The sequence below is a fragment of the Scyliorhinus torazame genome, chromosome 11, assembly GCF_047496885.1.
Source record: "Scyliorhinus torazame isolate Kashiwa2021f chromosome 11, sScyTor2.1, whole genome shotgun sequence".
Taxonomy (NCBI): domain Eukaryota; kingdom Metazoa; phylum Chordata; class Chondrichthyes; order Carcharhiniformes; family Scyliorhinidae; genus Scyliorhinus; species Scyliorhinus torazame.
In genome coordinates this window covers 149579485-149599473 of record NC_092717.1, presented here as the reverse complement: position 1 = coordinate 149599473, position 19989 = coordinate 149579485, and the positions used below count along the sequence as shown (strand labels likewise).

General features: G+C 43.9%; 1 protein-coding gene across 3 annotated transcripts in view; it reads right to left on the bottom strand.

Moving 5' to 3' along the window:
- The window catches only part of thoc1 (THO complex 1), a 103237-nt gene that overhangs the window by 29470 nt on the left and 53778 nt on the right, over nucleotides 1–19989 (bottom strand). For all 3 annotated transcript variants that reach the window (XM_072467876.1, XM_072467877.1, XM_072467878.1), the window contains exons 10-12: nucleotides 13376–13484; nucleotides 9059–9193; nucleotides 6918–7018 (exon numbers count right to left, since the gene is read on the bottom strand). In XM_072467876.1, coding sequence (XP_072323977.1) covers nucleotides 6918–7018; nucleotides 9059–9193; nucleotides 13376–13484 — 345 coding nt within the window. The remainder of the gene's footprint in view (nucleotides 1–6917; nucleotides 7019–9058; nucleotides 9194–13375; nucleotides 13485–19989) is intronic.

Sequence of the window (19989 nt, the reverse complement as noted above, 5' to 3'; positions counted from 1 at the left end):
CTGGAGGCCTGGGTAAATGATATGGCGGGGTTCATTAAACTGGAGCAGATAAAGTTTGCCCTGAGAGGATCGGCTCAAGGGTTCACCAGGCGGTGGCAGCCATTTCTCGACTACCTAGGGGAACGTTAGAGGGAAGACAGATGACCAGCAGCAGCAACCCAGGGGGAGGGGGGGGGGGGGGGGGGGGGGGGGGAAGGGGGGGGGGGTTAGTTTAGGTCAAAGATAAAGGGGTTTTGTTACTTGTGTATTGTTTAAAATTTCTGTATTGTTATTGTTGCGTTTGCTTTGTAAGAGGGGAAAAATTGTTGTTTGGGAAAAAAATTTCAATAAAACATTTATAAAAAAAAAAAAAAGAATATATATTGCAGGTATAAAGTTTCTGGTATATTAATCAAAGTCTCAGCCATTTATTTCCCTATAGCCTTAAAGACCATCTGCTACATGTGTCCTTTAACCAAATACCATCTTGCATTACATCATAACAATGTAACTATTGGTAATTCTTCACTTCTGACACAGATAAAGTGACTAGAAAGTAAAACTGATAGAGGATCATGCTTAACAAGGCAGGTCAACTTGGGGTGGCTGGGGAGAAAGAGAACTTTACAATGAGCAAGCTGCACCATGGTTTTCACAATGGTTCAGCTGGTTTAGTCAAGGAATAGCTAGACGCTAGGGTTTGTCCGGAGGTGGCAGCCGTTTGTTGACTTCTTTGGAGAAAACAAACTGTCAGCAGAGGTGGGGGGGAAGGAGTTAGATTATTGTTTAGAGGAGGTGGGACTTGTGAGGGAGGGAGGCGGTCTTTGTACTATGTTTATATTTGTATTTGTATTGTTTACTGTTATTATTATAAAATTATAAATGCCTTAATAAAAAAAAAAATGGAATAGCTGAGCCATACAGAACAACAAACGCACTGATGTGATTCCTGGTCAATAAAAAGTTAATTGAACGGTGACTCTCGTATTTGTAAGAGGCATGTTCGCCAGGACACCCATTCCTAGTCACTATCCAGCTGCCATACTTGAATTGTGTGCAGTGCAGCTTAGCTGAGGATAATATCAGAGTCAACTGTGACAGCTTTGGAGTGAACTGTATTGGCATGGATAGAACATTGGTATGCTAACAGGAAACAGAGTTGACATAAATGGGTCGTTAACTGGTTGGCAGGATGTGGAGTGATGTGCCTCAAATTATTACAATTTAAATAAATGACTTGGATGAAGGGAGTGAAGGAATGATTGCCAAATTTGCTGATGACACACACATAGGTAGGAAATTAAATTGTGAAGAGGACACAAATAGACTACAAAGGGACATAGATTGGTTAAGTGAGTGGGCAAAGATCTGGCAAATGGACTATAATGTGGACAAATGTGAAATTTCCCATTTTGGCAGGAAGAATAAATAAGAAGCTTATTAACAAAATGGTGAAGAGATTGCAGAGCTCTGAGGTGCAAAGGGAACTGGGTATCCCCATGCATGAATCACAAAAGGGTAGTACACAGGTACAGTGAGTATTAGGAAAGCTAATTGAACCTTATCATCTATTGTGAGAGGAACTGATGCCAAAGGATGGAGGTTATACGTCAGTTGGAGGTTATACATCTGGAGCACCGTATACAGTATCAGTCTCCTTATTTAAGGAAAGATGTAAACGCAGTAGGCACAATTCACAGAAGATTTACTAGACTAATACCAGGAACTGACGGGTTATCTTACGAGGAAAGGTTGGACAGGTGAAGCCTTTATCCACTGGAGTTTATAAGAGAATGAGGCGACTTGGTCAAAACCTTTAAGATCCTGAGGAGTCTTGAGAGGATAGATTTGGAGAGGATGTTTCCTCTTTTGGGAGGATCTAGAACTAGGGGCCACTGTTTAAAAACAACATGTCACTCATTGAAGACATTTTATATCTTAAGGGGACGCATGTCTCTGGAGCTCTCTTCCTCAAAAGGTGGTGGGAGTCGCTGAATCTTTTAATGCAGTTAGATGGATTCTTAATTATCGGGGGGGGTGAAAGGTTATTGGGGTTGGCATGAATGTGGGGCGAGGTTACAATCAGATCAGCCCAAGATCTTATTAAATAATAGAGCAGGCTCAAGGAGCCAAGTGGCCTACTCCCGCTTGTAAATCGTATGCTCGCATGTAACTATATTGCAAGTACTCACTACAAGAGTTTAAATGAATAACTGATTTAGGAGGTTGGGTTGCGGGCGACAGAGGGGGGAAAGAGAGAGGGGGACAAGAGAAGAAAGAGAGGGTAGAGAGGAGGGAAAAGAATGGAGGAGAGGGGGTGAAGAGGAGGAGAGCGAGAGGGGAAGAAAGGGGGGGAAGAGAATGGGGAAGAGAAGGGGAGGAGAGGGGCGGAGGAGGAGAGGGCAGCACAGTGGTACAGTGGTTAACACTATTACCTCAGTGCCCGGGACACGGTTCAATTCTGGCCTTGGGTTACTCCTGTGTGGAGTTTGCATGTTCTCCCCGTGTCTGTGTGGGTTTCTTCCGAATGCTCCGGTTTCCTCCCTCAGTCCAAAGATGTGCAGTTTAGGTGGATTGGCCATGCTAAATTGCCCCTTAGTGCCAAAAGGTTAGCTGGGGTCATGGGTTTGTGGGGTGTGGGCAGAGGTAGGGTGCTATTTCAGAGGGTCGGTCGAATGGCCTCCATTTGCACTGTAGGGATACCTGAAAGGGGGAGGAGTGAGGGTGGAAGAAAAAGGAGAGAAGAGAAGGGGGTGGGAGAGAGATGAGGAGTGGAGGGGGGCAAAGAGAGAGGGAAAGGAGGAGAGAGAAAAAGTGAGGTAGAGGGAGCAGCCAGACAGTTGGTTTGTTGAATAATCACCACAGTGACAGGTGTTAACTTGTGAAGACAATCCATATAAAACAAGTAATCATAGTCATTAACAATCATTAAAATGAAAATAAAAGTTGAAAATAATGAAAGAATTGCACAATCATGAACATCTCAGTATACAAATACAATCACCGAATATAATCCCTACAGTGCAGAAGGAGGCCATTTGGTCCATCGAGTCTGCACCGGCCCTCTGAAAGATTACCCTCCCTAGGCTCATTCCCCTGTCCTACCAAACCTGCACATCTTTGAACACTAAGGGGCAACTTCAGCATGGCCGATCCATCTAACCTGCACATCTTTGGACTGTGGGAGGAAACCACAGCACCCGGAGAAAACCCGTGCAGACATGGGGAGGATGTGCAAACTCCATACAATCACCCAAGGCCGGAATTGAACCCAGGTCCCTGGCAGAGGAAGGCAGCAGTGCGAACCACTTCGCCACCTTGCCCCCATACCAATTTTTCCCGCTGACTCCTTTTCTGTGTAGCCGCCTAAAATGGCTGATTCCCTATTAATTTGGCCAAAACCCGATTTAAAATGGCTAACCGAAAAGGCTGATGGGCAAAGCAGCCAACAGGACACAAACGGACAGCTGCAGACAGAATAGCGTATTCGGCTCTGGGGAAGTCGGCCCAGATCGATACTCAAGACCATTAGCAGCACATCAACCCAGACATCTGCAGTTTAATCGGCTATCCCCGGGAACAATTGCAACATATTAGCAATTGAATGCCGGGCCAGACCTGTCGGCGCCTGCAGTGGCCGAAACAAAGAGAGGTGAACGACCCCCCCCCCCCCCCACCCCCCCTCTCGATCGAAGAATCACCCCGTTATTGGACGTATCGAACCCAGTGATGGGGAACAAGTCCAATCACTTGGGACTCAGGGTCAAGGGCCACCCCGAGAGGCGGGAAGCCCCTGGGCCCTATAAAGTGAGGGGCCAAGTTCAGATCTCTCTCTCTCCCTTCTTCTCCTGCTGGAGACCTTCGCAAGAACATCGACCAGAAACTGTAAGTTTGACTCCAGCGATTGCTACCCGATAAAGACTCCTAGCCATCGACCCGTATCAGCCTTTTGAATCCCGCGGGCCAGATCCGATTCGATAAGCCATTCGTTTCCCTGACCTAGTGGGCTCTTCCTAAAGTTAAGTATTGGCCAGTAGTGGTAGGTTTCGATATAGATAGTAGGATTATTGTGTAAGCATTAATTGTTGTATATAATAAATGGCCGTTGATTTCAATCTTACTAAGCGGTGTGCTGACTTATTAATCATAACTCGAGCTTGAACCACGTGGCGGTATCAGAAAGATACCTGGCGACTCGTGAGCAAAGGTGACATAATCAGAGCTAATAAACTAAGGCTAAAAAGAGCAACATAATTGGCGACTCTGGTGGGACCCGACATAGAAGTGGAAAACCACTCCGGGAGAAACCCAACAATTTGAATAGAATCCAATCGGAAACAAAAACAAAAAGACCCACAAGTGTTCAAGCGGTTCTGGTTAATAATTCACAATTCGGAAGTGTGTTATGCATGCGTAACTAACAGGGTTATAAGGTAAAACTGATAGATTTTTGTTGCGTCAAAACCGTCGGAAGTCGGTATTTTCGGAAATTAGCGCAAGCCGTACCCGCATCTACGACACCACCTGAGCCCCCTGTTCCAAATTTGAACGTAACGAGCAGATAAGAGAGATGGCCATGCAGGCAATGCAACGCCTCATGAACCCCGAAGAATTTGCGGTCGCACCGATCAGCAGCATTAAAGTGGGACAGTGTCCCATTTGGGAAGTGGAAATTCGCAAATTTCTGCAGGGCAAAGGATGGCCCGTGTGAAGCGGTTTCTGTAATAATGACGACTCGGGTCCCGGAAGTATAGGGCATACTTGGTGGGAGAACATGAGTGAAATCCATAAGAAAAGCTTAGCGAAAGCGCGCAAGCCGATGGCAATCGTGTCCTGCATGGCACAATTGCGAGGCACAGAGGAGGTCGTCAGGATGCTCCGAAAAGAAATAGAAGGCATACATGTATGAGTAAAATCGATGTATGCGAGATGGAAAAGGAGAACCTGGAATTGAAAAGGCAGTTAGAAGCCAAGGACGAAGAGGTGGCTGACGCCAAACGGGGTCACCAGTCTTGTCTGGCGCATTTAAGCAGATTTCAATCCCAGTATGAGAAGGCTTATCAGGACACGCAGCGTGCCGTCATGGTTAAGAAAGAGATGGAGAAGCAGATGGAGACGCTACAGAAGCAATGTAGTGATCTCAAGGCAGCCTTGAGAGCGCTCCACGCTGCAACCACGGAACAAAGGCAGAGTACCTTAGACCACGCGAAGTGCCGAAAGCAAATTGCAGACTTGCAAGCAATGCTTTCTGTCCAAAAAGGATTCCAAGACACCTTTGGGGAAAGTTTAGACCAGGAAGACGGCCCTGATTGGGAAGAACTGCAAGAGACAGCCCAGAGATATGTTCAGGGAACATGTGCGCAGGGAAAACCCCAAAGGAGGAGAGCACCCCCACCCCCCACACAGCAGGGAATACAGGCTCCCATGAACCCTGTAACAACCCACCGCACCGCCACAGCAGTCGAGGCGGAAGTCTTATATTCCACCCCCCTCACAGTGACCCAATTACGGGACGCATGTGATAAAATTACACCGTTCCTCCCCACTTCAGACCCACACCATTTCTTTGCCACCGTCAAACACCAGGCGACCATGTACGGCCTGGATGAGAAAGAGCAGGTAAAGCTCACGGTCCTCAGCTTAGACCCATCGGTCGCAGCAGCCCTTCCCAACCCACAAAATGTAGGAGGCACCCTTGCAGAAATGCATACCGCGATCCTGGATGCAATCGGGTATAGCCGGGGCAACCCCGTAGACGGTCTAAGTAAGTGCAGACAGAAAAAGTCTGAACACCCCACAGCGTTCGCAGGACGCTTGTGGATTCACTTTGAAGCCATTTTCGGAAATGTAGACTGTGCCTATTTGTCCGCAGACAATATGGCCAAATGGACCCGCACCCTTATCTCCCATGCCACGGAAGCAGGACAGAATGCCTGTTGTAATTATGACCCCACGGAGGAGGCTCATAATGAGAAGTGGGTGGTCAAAAGATTGTCCCGCGTTTGGGAACAAGCGGCTCACAGTAAACCCGCAGCTAGAACCCCTGAGGAAAAACAAGCCGCCGCAGACGTGCAGGCAGTAAGAACCACTCTTCACAACCCCGCCTGGGTAAACGAGGGAAAGAGCAGCCCCCCAGCAAAACCGCAAGAATGCTACAATTGCGGACAGTTGGGGCATTTTGCCAAAGAATGCAAGGCCCCTAAAAAACCACAGAAAGCCCAACAGACAGGCACTCTCAATAAGAAAAAGACAGAGCCCATACATAGCGTTAGCGCCCAGTCCGATCAGGCAGACTTGACCGGAACGGACTGACGGTGTACAGGCTCCCCCAGCTGGGTCTGCGATACCCTGTGCGATAGGTCAGGACGACCCGTAGTCGCAGCAAAGGTTAGGGGACAGCAGATCGAGCTTCTCTGGGACACAGGAGGGTCCCACACAACCTTAAATTCCTCCACCCTTGGTAAGGACACGTGGTCCACCACAGCCACTATCACCCTCAGCGGCTTCACAGGCCAGTAGTGGTAGGTTTCAATATAAATAGTAGGATTATTGTTGTGTAAGCATTAATTGTTGTATATAATAAATGACCGTTGATTTCAATCTTACTAAGCGGTGTGCTGACTTATTAATCATAACTCGAGCTTGAACCACGTGGCGGTATCAGAAAGATACCTGGCGACTCGTGAGCAAAGGTGACATAATCAGAGCTAATAAACTAAGGCTAAAAAGAGCAACATCTGCCTCCCCACCCTCATCCCATGACTTATGCCTTTGCTATGACCTTCCTATTGTTCTATTCACATGTTTAATCTGAAAAACCTAGAATGTTTTCTGATGTACCATTAAACTTAATTCAGCAGTAATGGTGCATCCTTAACTGCAGACATTAAGACTGTATAACCACCACTGATATATCCTCAACGTGTTCAGACGGTTACCTTTTAAATTTGACTTGGCCTTTCAGATATTGAAACAATATCAAATATTGTAAAAGGATATGCCGTCTAAAGTTGCTGTCGTTCAGTTGTAGATCCATCAACTAGCAAAAGAAAAAGTAATGTCAGGAAATTTGCAAGTAAAATTTTCTGAATCCAAGTAGTCAAGTATGTTTGGCAATATTTCATGTCATTACAGGAGCCTCACAAAATTATTTTGGAAAATCGGAGGTGGGAGAACAGGGGGCAGTAAGGGAGTGGGCTGTTGGTATCAATTGGGATCCTGCATAATTGGTCTCATGCCATTGATGTCAGCAACTGGAATATAAAAACGAGTATTCTCAACTCCAGTATGAAACAACGGTCCAGTAATGTGGAAATGAAAATATATATATTTTTAAAACTTTTATAAGCGGTTTTGATAAAGGTAAACAGATAAAAAATGTCAATATTTGCCAGAAATGCATGCAGATAATGTTGTATGCTGATTTATGGATGACAAAATCTATTCTACTCCCAACCTATATTAATCAATCCCAAAGAGGCTATTGTAACAATAGACATGTTTTTGTACTTCTTGGGTTTTTAAACAATTCAAATTAAAATGGAAGCCACCATTTCTTATCAAAATACAAAACTAAAATCAGAGACAAACAACATGCCATGTCCAGAATGATTGATCATGAAATTAGTCAAGAAATGGGGGCTTCGTTTGAAATGCTAATTAGATTATACTTGGTCATGGCACTAACCAGTATATTACAATCCCAGACCAGACGCCAATAGTGGCCAGAACACTGGACCGAAACTTCAAAATTTTAGTTTATTTTGTAATACTGTGTGGAAAAAAGGATCTACTCCAGGAGTGATTGCACGAAGCAATAGGGATTTGATATGTTTAAAACAAAACTTTATGAATACAATATTAAAACTCTTTAACTTCACAATCGAAAAGAGCAGCTTACAATTATCCCATAAACACTACTATTCTATTCCCCACTAAACAACAAGAAAAGAAACAAACAGCTCTCAATCCATCTTAAAATCAGCATGGCACAGAGTAACACTTGTTTTGCAGAACAGATCTGGACTCCTGTTAGACTCTGGCTCAATGTCTTCAAAAAGCTGTTTCAACTGGCTTGTTTCATTTTCTTTCTTGTCTTCAGACAAAACTGCTCTGCTTTAAATATTATTACTCTTTTTTAACTACCCTGCTGTGAGAAAACTGTCTTTACTTGTGGTCAAAACAAGAGTTGCCAGATGAGACTTCAACTCCTCACCAAAGCTTTCTCAAAGTCTCTCTGAATCCCTCAGCTCCACCCAGCAATGACATCATCTTCCCCAAGCTGAAAAACAAATCAACTCTCCAGGCTGAAAGCACATCAACTCCACAGGGACTTTCCATAGTCAAACCACAGTACATTAGCCCAGATTGAAAAACACATTCCTTTGGTCAATTTCATCTTCTGGCTCCTAAAAGCTTGCAGACTCTGTAAAACAAAATCCTTTTTAAAAACATGACGCTGCAGTTAAAAACGCTATAACCCCAGGCATTTAACCCTTCTGAAATCATTGGTTATATATATTGACATGATCGCCTTAGGCTTTGGTGCTTGCTGCAGATTTGAAATCCATGATTGAAGATCATGTTCAGCAGTACATTGTGTAAGATCACAAAAGCCCCATCAATTATCCAGTGATGGAATAAATCTGTTCTGAAAAAAAGGCCTTCTTGGACTGATTCTAATTTTGTATTTGAATATTGTGTTGATTGTACCTTACTCTACTAGTTTGCGTTTGTGGTTTAATTAACTTGCAAATGTGGAATAAGTAGGGTCAACCTATTAGGTGATAATATGTCACTGTGTAATAGCTACCCTTTGAGAGACAGGGGAACATGGACAACCCACGGAACCTCTACTATGTTATATATTGTAATTAGTGAGTGTATTAATCTTGAGCAATTTATTTTATATGCAACGTGTATACAATTTTGTACCACAGTAAACTCAAGTTTACTTATGAAAGCTGCAAGAGAAAAAGTCACAGAAAAAAGCAATCACTTGTGCATGCAATTCCATATCCAAAAGAATGGAAATCCAACGACCAAAAGAAAAATTTGTGAAGAACTATCAAATAATTACCTTTTCACTAGTCAAGAATTTTGCAAAGTAAACATGCTCCTCCCCTGAACATTTTAATTCTTCATGCTTCTTCTTTGAAGCCTGCATATCATCCAGTTTGTAGCTTCTGAAAACATCCAACACTTCATCTGAATGCTGTGAAATAAATGCACATAAGTGAGTTAAGATAAAAGTTATTTAATTGTGCAGGACCATGAGGGGTACCTGGACCAGAGGGGTACCAAAATCCTGGGGGGGGGGAAATTTGCTAATGCTCTTCGGGAGGGTTTAAACTAGTTCAGCAGGGGCTTGGTAACCTGAATTGTAGCTCCAGTATACAGGAGGTTGAGAGTAGTGAGGTCATGAGTAAGGTTTCAAAGTTGCTGGAGTGTACCGGCAGGCAGGAAGGTGGTTTAAAGTATGTCTTCTTCAATGCCAGGAGTATCTGGAATAAGGTGGGTGAACTTGCGGCATGGGTTGATACATGGGACTTCGATGTTGTGGCCATTTCGGAGACATGGATAGAGCAGGGACAGGAATGGTTGTTGCTGGTGCCGAGGTTTAGATATTTCAGTAAGCTCAGGGAAGGTGGTAAAAGAGGGGGAGGGGTGGCATTGTTAGTCAATGACAATATTACGGTGGCAGAAAGGACATTTGATGAGGACTCGTCTACTGAGGTAGTATGGGCTGAGGTTAAAAACAGGAAAGGAGAGGTCACCCTGTTAGGGGTTTTCTATAGGACTCCGAAAGTTCCAGAGATGTAGAGGAAAGGATTGCAAAGATGCTTCTGGATAGCAGCGAAAGCAACAGGGTAGTTGTTATGGGGGACTTTAACTTTCCAAATATTGACTGGAAATGCTATAGTTCCGAGTACCTCAGATGGGTCCGTTTTTGTCCAATGTGTGCAGGAGGGTTTCCTGACACAGTATGTAGATAGGCCAACGAGAGGCGAGGCCATTTTGCATTTGGTACTGGGTAATGAACCAGGACAGGTGTTAGATTTGGAGGTAGGTGAGCACTTTGGTGATAGTGACCACAATTCGATTACGTTTACTTTAGTGATGGAAAGGGATAGGTATATACCGCAGGGCAAGAGTTATATCTGGGGGAAAGGCAATTATGATGCGATGAGGCAAGACATAGGATGCATCGGATTGAGAGGAAAACTGCAGGGGATGAGCACAATGGAAATGTGGAACTTGTTCAAGGAAAACCTACTGCGTGTCCTTGATAAGTATGTACCTGTCAGGCAAGGAGGAAGTGGTCGAGCAAGGGAACCGTGGTTTACTAAAGCAGTCGAAACAATTGTCAAGAGGAAGAAGGAGGCTTATGTAAAGATGAGACATGAAGGTTCAGTTAAGGCGCTCGAGAGTTACTAGTTAGCTAGGAAGGACCTAAAGAGAGAGCTAAGAAGGGCCAGGAGGGGACATGAGAAGTCTTTGGCATGTAGGATCAAGGATAACCCTAAAGCTTTCTATAGATATGTCAGGAATAAAAGAATGACTCGGGTAGGAGTAGGGCCAGTCAAGGACAGTAGCCGGAAGTTGTGCGTGGAGTCCAAGGAGATAGGAGAGGTGCTAAATGAATATTTTTCGTCAGTATTCACACAGGAAAAAGACAATGTTGTCGAGGAGAATACTGAGATTCAGGCTACTAGACTAGAAGGGCTTGAGGTTCATAAGGGGGAGGTGTTAGCAATTCTGGAAAGTGTGAAAATAGATAAGTCCCCTGGGCCGGATGGGATTTATCCTAGGATTCTCTGGGAAGCTAGGGAGGAGATTGCTGAGCCTTCGGCTTTGATTTTGAAGTCATCTTTGTCTACAGGAATAGTGCTAGAAGACTGGAGGATAGCAAATGTTGTCCCCTTGTTCAAGAAGGGAAGTAGAGACAACCCTGGTAACTATAGACCAGTGAGCCTTACTTCTGTTGTGGGCAAAATCTTGGAAAGGTTGATAAGAGATAGGATGTATAATCATCTGGAAAGGAATAATTTGATTAGAGATAGTGAACACGGTTTTGTGAAGGGTAGGTCGTGCCTCACAAACCTTATTGATTTCTTTGAGAAGGTGACCAAACAGGTGGATGAGGGTAAAGCAGTTGATGTGGTGTATATGGATTTCAGTAAAGCTTTTGATAAGGTTCCCCACGGTAGGCTACTGCAGAAAATACGGAGGCATGGGATTCAGGGTGATTTAGCAGTTTGGATCTGAAATTGGCTAGCTGGAAGAAGACAAAGGGAGTTGGTTGATGGAAAATGTTCAGACTGGAGTCCAGTTACTAGTGGTGTACCCCAAGGATCTGTTTTGGGGCCACTGCTGTTTGTCATTTTTATAAATGACCTGGAGGAGGGCGTAGAAGGATGGGCGAGTAAATTTGCAGATGAAACTAAAGTTGGTGGAGTTGTGGACAGTGCGGAAGGATGTTACAAGTTACAGAGCGACATAGATAAGCTGCAGCCCTGGGCTGAGAGGTGGCAAATGGAGTTTAATGCAGAAAAGTGTGAGGTGATTCATTTTGGAAGGAATAACAGGAAGACAGAGGACTGGGCTAATGGTAAGATTCTTGGCAGTGTGGATGAGCAGAGAGATCTCGGTGTCCATGTCCATAGATCCCTGAAAGTTGCCACCCAGGTTGAGAGGGTTAAGAAGGTGTGTGGCGTGTTAGCTTTTATTGGTAGAGGGATTGAGTTTCGGAGCCATGAGGTCATGTTGCAGCTATACAACACTCTGGTGCGGCCGCATTTGGAGTATTGCGTGCAATTCTGGACGGCGCATTATAGGAAGGATGTGGAAGCATTGGAAAGGGTGCAGAGGACATTTACCAGAATGTTGCCTGATATGGAGGGAAGATCTTATGAGGAAAGGCTGAGGGACTTGAGGCTGTTTTCGTTAGAGAGAAGGTTAAGAGGTGACTTAATTGAGGCATACAAGATGATCAGAGGATTGGATAGGGTGGACAGTGAGAGCCTTTTTCCTCGGATGGTGATGTCTAGCATGAGGGGACATAGCTTTAAATTGAAGGGAGATAGATATAGGACAGATGTCAGAGGTAGGTTCTTTACTCAGAGAGTAGTAAGGGCGAGGAATGCCCTGCCTGCAACAGTAGTGGACTCGCCAACACTAAGGGCATTCAAATTGTCATTGGATAGACAAATGGATGATAAGGGAATAGTGTAGATAAGCTGTAGAGTGGTTTCACAGGTCGGCGCAACATCGAGGGCCGAAGGGCCTGTACTGCGCTGTAATGTTCTATGTTTTATGAACATTTTACAAACATAAAACGAGGTGCTTTATTCTATTATGGAGACTCTTCATAGGTTGCATTCTGAAATTAATTGAATGGACAGAAGCCAACGGTCAAATTAAATTGGACTCATTTAAATGAATCAAAACCAGAAAATAACGGACAATCTCAACAGGTCTGACAGCATTTGTGGAGAGAAAAGGGAGTTAACTTTTCGAATCTGGATGACTCTTTGTCAAAGCGTTGGACATATTTTTTGTTACTTGTCCCATTTCGACTCACTTTGGCTCACCCCTGTCATAATATCCACACATGTATATAATGAAGTGCAGGCAGGCAGTGATTGACACACAGGATGACCAGTAAGCACACAGCACAGTGCAGCCAATCACCAGACAGGACACCACCACTATAAAGCCAGAGTGCACTAGGTTTCTGCTCTCTCTGGACCCAGCCACTGAGACAGTCAGAGTCCACGAGTTAGTACAGTGCAAACACCATGCGGTAGCTAGTAAGTCTGGTCAGGCTAGTACAAGGTCTCCAGTCAGTTCAGTATAGTGTCGACCCACAGTTAAATATGTATGTTAGTTCTATCGTTCAATAAAACCGTGTTGGATCTTCTAGTGTTAGAGGTCTGTTTCTCGCATCGCTGCATCAAGTGTAGTCCACACCGAACCGACCTGCCTAACACATCAACCCCCACCAATTATTTTGTCATTTAATATCTCCTATTTCTGTCCTATCACAGATCTTTCCTTTTGTTCATTTTCCAACCTCCATTTGACATGCTGAAAACGTATTACATTTCTAACGTTTCCCAGTTCTGATATAAGTTCATCAACCGGAAACATTAACTGTTTCTCATTACAGATACTGCCAGACCTGCTGAGTATTTCCAGAATTTTCTGTTTTAATTCCAAGCTTTAGCAACAGGTGGAACGAATATCTCACTTCCTCCAAAAACAACTTGTACACAATTACAGGATCTCTTCTGGGAATTGTAACAATCTAACACCATCACTTGATGAATGTGAATTTTTTATAATAAAACACAAGCACAACTACAGCTGCATCATGCTAATGAATGGATTTTACCTTTAGAAATGTCTTCCAATAGATTTTCTCATAACATTGCAATGGATTTCTGAAGAAGTCTTGGAGTGACCAAAACTTGCGGTATAGGTTGTAATCAATTGGAACAGAGCTATTCAAAACAAGAAAACACACATAAATACCGACACTAATTAAGGCTATGGCAGAAAACAATTAAACCTGGGTTTTGTAAGTGACAAGAGTGGAACGATATTTTGAATATGCAAGCCTGAAAAGTAATGAACAAAAATCCAATCACTTTCTTCAATTATGACAGCTTGCAGCCAATTTTGAGATGGGCTTATAAAAAATATATATACCTAAAAGAATGAAACACAAGAGCTTATAAAGCAATATACATAAAGATCTAGTTACACAATCGTTACACATTCAAAGATCATTTCATAACCCAAAAAACAGCATCATTTGACATATCACATCCTTATCATGAAAATCTGCTGAAATCCAATAGATTTTTCTGACATCGACAATAATATCCTACTTAATGCTCATATAAATATACTTCAAGTTTCTATCTATTATAGTGGAAGTTGGTGAATACAATTAATTATTTTTTTTTAAATTAAGGATCACATACATTCTAGTGTTTGCTTGTACACTACAAATGATTGATTGAATAAAGGGGAAAAAAATGGCTTTCTCTGGCGCATGCTTGTTAGTGTTAAAATGTTTAACAAAGAAAAGTTATTTTACGGTGACGCAGAAGCTTGGTTTGACCTCATTGGAGTGTTGTGCACTATATAATTATAAAAAGACAGTTGAAAAACTGGAGAAGGCGCAAAGAGCATTTACAAGGGTGAAAACAGAACTGAGGTTATCGACTAGAAAATAAAAGTTCGAGGAATGACCTGAAACAGGTGGGACGAATGTAGGAATTTCAGCTATATTGTATTATTAGTATTTGTGAAGGGTTAAAAGCCTGGTTACAGTGTGTTTGACTGCTAAAGTCATGTTTTAAAAGAATCTAGTTTTGAAAGACAACAAAGCTTTTAGGAGCCAGAGATGCAATTAACCATAGGAAAAAAGCTTGGGCTAATACAATTTTGTTTTATGGGGATTCCCTGGGGAATTAATTAGTTTTCAACTTAGTGAGATGATGTCATTGCTGGGTGGAGCCAAGGCTTTTTGAGAGAGCATTTTCAGTTCTGATCGGGCTGAAGCTGTGTGCACAGTGAAACAGTTCTGCTCTTGTTGTAAGTTAGTTAAAAGAGATTAAAGATATTTAAAACAGTGCAAACTTGTCTGAAACAAGCCAAGTGAAACAGGCTTTGAAGACATACAGCCAGAGATTCTGCATGGGTCTGACCGGAGTTAGGTCTGTTCTGCAAAGTAGTGTCAAGTGATCTTTCTCAAAAGAATATCTTCGTAAAGCAAGTATTCCTCTGTGCCATTGGTATTTAAAACATACATATTTTGTTAGGTATGTTACTTTGGGTTTTTTGCGTGTGATGGATCTCTCGGTTGTTTAAAATGTGAAAATGTTAAAATTATAAATGCCTCAATAAAAAAATAAATATAACATAAATATTTTTATTAAAGATTTTACAATAAAACCCATAGTCCACAGCAGATGACACACAAAAACCAACATAACAAAACCCCCAAACGATCATACCCACCCCATCCGCCAAGATAAAAATGACAACCAAAAGAAGTCTCCTTTCCAACAGAGACTCCCCAGGTGCTTCAGGAAATGTTGGGAAGGCCACCCGCACAAAGTTCCTTATCTGTAGGTACATGAAGGAGTCTCTCTCTCTCTCTCTCTTCCCCCCCCCCCCCCCCCCCCCCACTCCACCCGGTCGATTGCCTTTTCGGTATCTAATGACACAATCACCTTTGGCACGGACTCCTCAGACGAAGAGACCACACATTCAACAGCATCCGAACATTGGCTGACAACGTCCAGCCTTTGACAAAGCCTGTCTTATCCTCCACAATCACCTCAGGGAGACAGGGCCCCAGCCTTACCGCCAATGTCGAAGCCAGTATCTTGGTGTCCACATTTAGCAGCGAGATAGACCGGTATGACCCACACTCCTTTTGGTCTTTATCCTTCTTCAAAAGCAGCAAAATGGAGGCCTGCGAAAGTGTAGTCGGCAGGGTCCCTGGGACAGAGAGTCATTCAACGTGTCTACCAGCAACGGAACCAACTGATCTGCAAACTTCTTACAGCAATTCCACTGGGAACCCATCAGAGCCAGACAATTTACCCATTTGCATCTTCCCAATACCAGCCAGAATTTCCAGTGCCAAATGAGGCCTCCATAAGACCATAAGACAGAGGAGTGGAAGTAAGGCCATTCGGCCCATCGAGTCCACTCCACCATTCAATCATGGCTGATTTCAACTCCATTTACCCGCTCTCTCTCCATAGCCCTTAAATTCCTCGAGAAATCAAGAATTTATCAACTTCTGTCTTAAAGACACTCAACGTCCCGGTCTCCACCGGCCTCTGTGGCAATGAATTCCACATACCCACCACTCTCTGGCTGAAGAAATTTCTCCTCATCTCTGTTCTAAAGTGACTCCCTTTTATTCTAAGGCTGTGCCCCCGGGTCCTAGTCTCCCCTGCTAATGGAAACAACTTCCCTACATCCACCCTATCTAAGCCATTCATTATCTTGTAAGTTTCTATTAGATCTCCCCTCAACCTCCTAAACTCCATTGAATATAATCCCAGGATCCTCAGACGTTCATCGTATGTTAGGCCTACCATTCCTGGGATCATCCATGTGAATCTCCGCTGGACCCGCTGCAGTGCCAGTATGTCCTTCCTGAGGTGTGGGGCCCAAAATTGCTCACAGTATTCTAAATGGGGCCTAACGAATGCTTTATAAAGCTTCAGAAGTACATCCCTGCTTTTATATTCCAAGCCTCTTGAGATGAATGACAACATTGCATTTGCTTTGTTAATTACGGACTCAACCTGCAAGTTTACCTTTAGAGAATCCTGGACTTGGACTCCCAAGTCCCTTTGCACTTCAGCATTATGAATTTTGTCACCGTTTAGAAAATAGTCCACGCCTCTATTCTTTTTTCCAAAGTGCAAGACCTCGCACTTGCCCACGTTGAATTTCATCAGCCATTTCTTGGACCACTCTCCTAAACTGTCTAAATCTTTTTGCAGCCTCCCCACCTCCTCCATACTACCTGCCCCTCCACCTATCTTCGTATCAGCGGCAAACTTAGCCAGAATGCCCTCAGTCCCATTATCTAGATCGTTAATATATAAGGAGAACAGCTGTGGCCCCAACACTGAACCTGCGGGACACCACTCGTCACCGGTTGCCATTCCGAAAAAGAACCTTTTATCCCAACTCTCTGCCTTCTGCCTGACAGCCAATCGTCAATCCATGTTAGTACCTTGCCTCGAATACCATGGGCCCTTATTTTACTCAGCAGTCTCCCGTGAGGCACCTTATCAAAGGCCTTTTGGAAGTCAAGATAGTTAACATCCATTGGCTCTCCTTGGTCTAACCTATTTTTTATCTCTTCAAAGAACTCTAACAGGTTTGTCAGGCACGACCTCCCCTTACTAAATCCATGCTGACTTGTCCTAATCCGACCCTGCACTTCCAAGAATTTAGAAATCTCATCCTTAACAATGGATTCTAGAATCTTGCCAACAACCCAGGTCAGGCTAATTGGCCTATAATTTTCCATCTTTTTCCTTGTTCCCTTCTTGAACAGTGGGGTTACAACAGCGATTTTCCAATCCTCTGGTACTTTCCCTGACTCCAGTGACTGTTGAAACATCATCACCAACGCCTCCACTATTTCTTCAGCTATCTCCTTTAGAACTCTAGGATGTAGCCCATCTGGGACCGGAGATTTGTCAATTTTTAGACCTCTTAGTTTCTCTAGCACTTTCTCTTTTGTGATGGCTACCATATTCAACTCTGTCCCCTGACTCTCCGGAATTGTTGGGATATTACTCATGTCTTCTACTGTGAAGACTGACGCAAAGTACTTATTCAGTTCCTCGGCTATTTCTATGTCTCCCATCACAAAATTACCAGCGTCATTTTGGAGCAGCCCAATGTCAACTTTTGCCTCCCGTTTGTTTTTAATGTATTTAAAGAAACTTTTACTATCATTCCTAATGTTACTGGCTAGCCTACCTTCAAATTTGATCCTCTCTTTCCTTATTTCTCTCTTTGTTATCCTCTGTTTGTTTTTGTAGCCTTCCCAATCTTCTGACTTCCCACTACTCTTTGCCACATTATAGGCTTTCTCTTTTGCTTTGATGCATTCCCTAACTTCCTTTGTCAGCCATGGCTGCCTAATCCCCCCTCTGATAAACTTTCTTTTCTTTGGGATGAACCTCTGTACTGTGTCCTCAATTACTCCCAGAAACTCCTGCCATTGCTGTTCTACTGTCTTTCCCACTGGGGTCTGATCCCAGTCGATTTTCGTCAGTTCCTCCCTCATGCCCCTGTAGTTACCTTTATTTAACTGTAACACCTTTACATCTGATTCTACCTTCTTTCTTTCAAATTGGAGATTGAATTCGACCATATTATGATCACTGCCTCCTAAGTGCTCCCTTACTTTAAGATCTTTAATCAAGTCTGGCTCATTACATAACACTAAGTCCAGAATGGCCTGTTCCCTCGTGGGCTCCATCACAAGCTGTTCCAAAAAGCCCTCCTGTAAACACTCAATGAATTCCCTTTCCTTGGGTCCACTGGCAGCATTATTTACCCAGTCCACCTGCATATTAAAGTCCCCCATGATCACTGTGACCTTGCCTTTCTGACACGCACTTTCTATTTCGTGGTGCATCTTGTGCCCCTGGTCCTGACCACTGTTAGGAGGCCTGTACATAACTCCCATTATGTTTTTTTTGCCTTTGTGATTCCTCAACTCTACCCACACAGACTCCACATCATCCGACCCCATGTCGTTTAGTGCTATTGATTTAATTTCATTCCTAATTAACAAGGCAACCCCGCCCCCTCTGCCCACCTCTCTATCTTTTCGATAGGTTGTGAATCCCTGGATGTTTAAATGCCAGTCATGAACCCCCTGCAACCATGTCTCTGTGATGCCTACCACATCATACCTGCCAGTCACAATCTGGGCCACAAGCTCATCTACCTTGTTCCGTACACTGCGCGCATTTAAATATAGCACCTTTAATTCTCTATTGACCGTCCCTTTTTGTTTTCTTAGTGTGGTGGACCTTGGTTTACTGAGCCTTTCCATACACTGTGTCATATTTTGTGGGATGGGGACTATCGTAACCTCTCCTGAGTTTTGTCTTTTCGTATTCCTAAGCAGCTACGCTTCCCACTGATTACTTCACCTCTTGGTTCCCTGACTTTCCCTTCCCCCCCAATCTTTAGTTTAAAGTCCTATTGACCACCCTATTTACTCTTTTCGCCAGAACACTGGTCCCAGCTCGGTTCAGGTGGAGACCACCCCAACGGTATAGGTCCCCCCGTCCCAAAACTGATGCCAGTGTCCCATGAAAAGGAACCCCTCATTCCCACACCACTCTTTCACTCACCACTCTCCAACGCCTCCCGTCTCTTAACCCCCACCTCCGGAACCTCCAACCCATCTAAATATGTCAACGTGTCAACTCCCCCCACCGATGGCTCCGACCTGTAAAGATTCTTGTAAAAAGTCTAAATACCACGTTGGCTTTGTCTGGGGCGGAAACTATACCACTCGAATTCTGAACCTGAATAATTTCCCGAGAGAACGCTTGCCGCCTCAGCTGATGAGCAAACAGACGGTTCGCCTTCTCCCCATACTCATAAAAGTTCCCCCTTAAACGCCACACAATAAATGGTAGAACTCCTGCGAGTACTGGCAAGCAATTTAAATCACCCCCAAAAATCAGTTGTACGTCTCCAAATCCAGAATGGAAGCCAACAACTTCCTATCAAATGTTGTGTCGTCCCAGTTCGGTATACGTTAACTAACACCACCAACCACGGAACCTGTAACCACCACATAGGTACCACATGGGTCCACCACTACCTTGTCTGCCGAAAAACAAACCCATTTGTTGATTGAAATCGCCCGCCCTACCATCGAAGTCTGAATGTTGCTTCACAGTGCCAGGGTCTCAGATTCGATTCTGACTTGGGTAACTGTCTATGCGGAGTCTACACGTTCTCCCAGAGTCAGCGTGGGTTTCCTCCGGGTGCTCCCGTTTCCTCCCACAAGCCTCGAAAGATGGTCTTGTTAGGTGAATTGGACATTCTGAATTCTCCCTCAGAGTACCCGAACAGATGGCAGAGTGTGGCGAGTAGGGGATTTTATAGAACATATAACAATACAGCGCAGTACAGGCCCTTCGGCCCACGATGTTGCACCGAAACAAAAGCCATCTAACCTACACTATGCCATTATCATCCATATGTTTATCTAATAAACTTTTAAATGCCCTCAATGTTGGCGAGTTCACTACTGTAGCAGGTAGGGCACTCCACGGCCTCACTACTCTTTGCGTAAAGAACCTACCTCTGACCTCTGTCCTATATCTATTACCCCTCAGTTTAAAGTTATGTCCCCTCGTGCCAGCCATATCCATCCGCGGGAGAAGGCTCTCACTGTCCACCCTATCCAACCCCCTGATCATT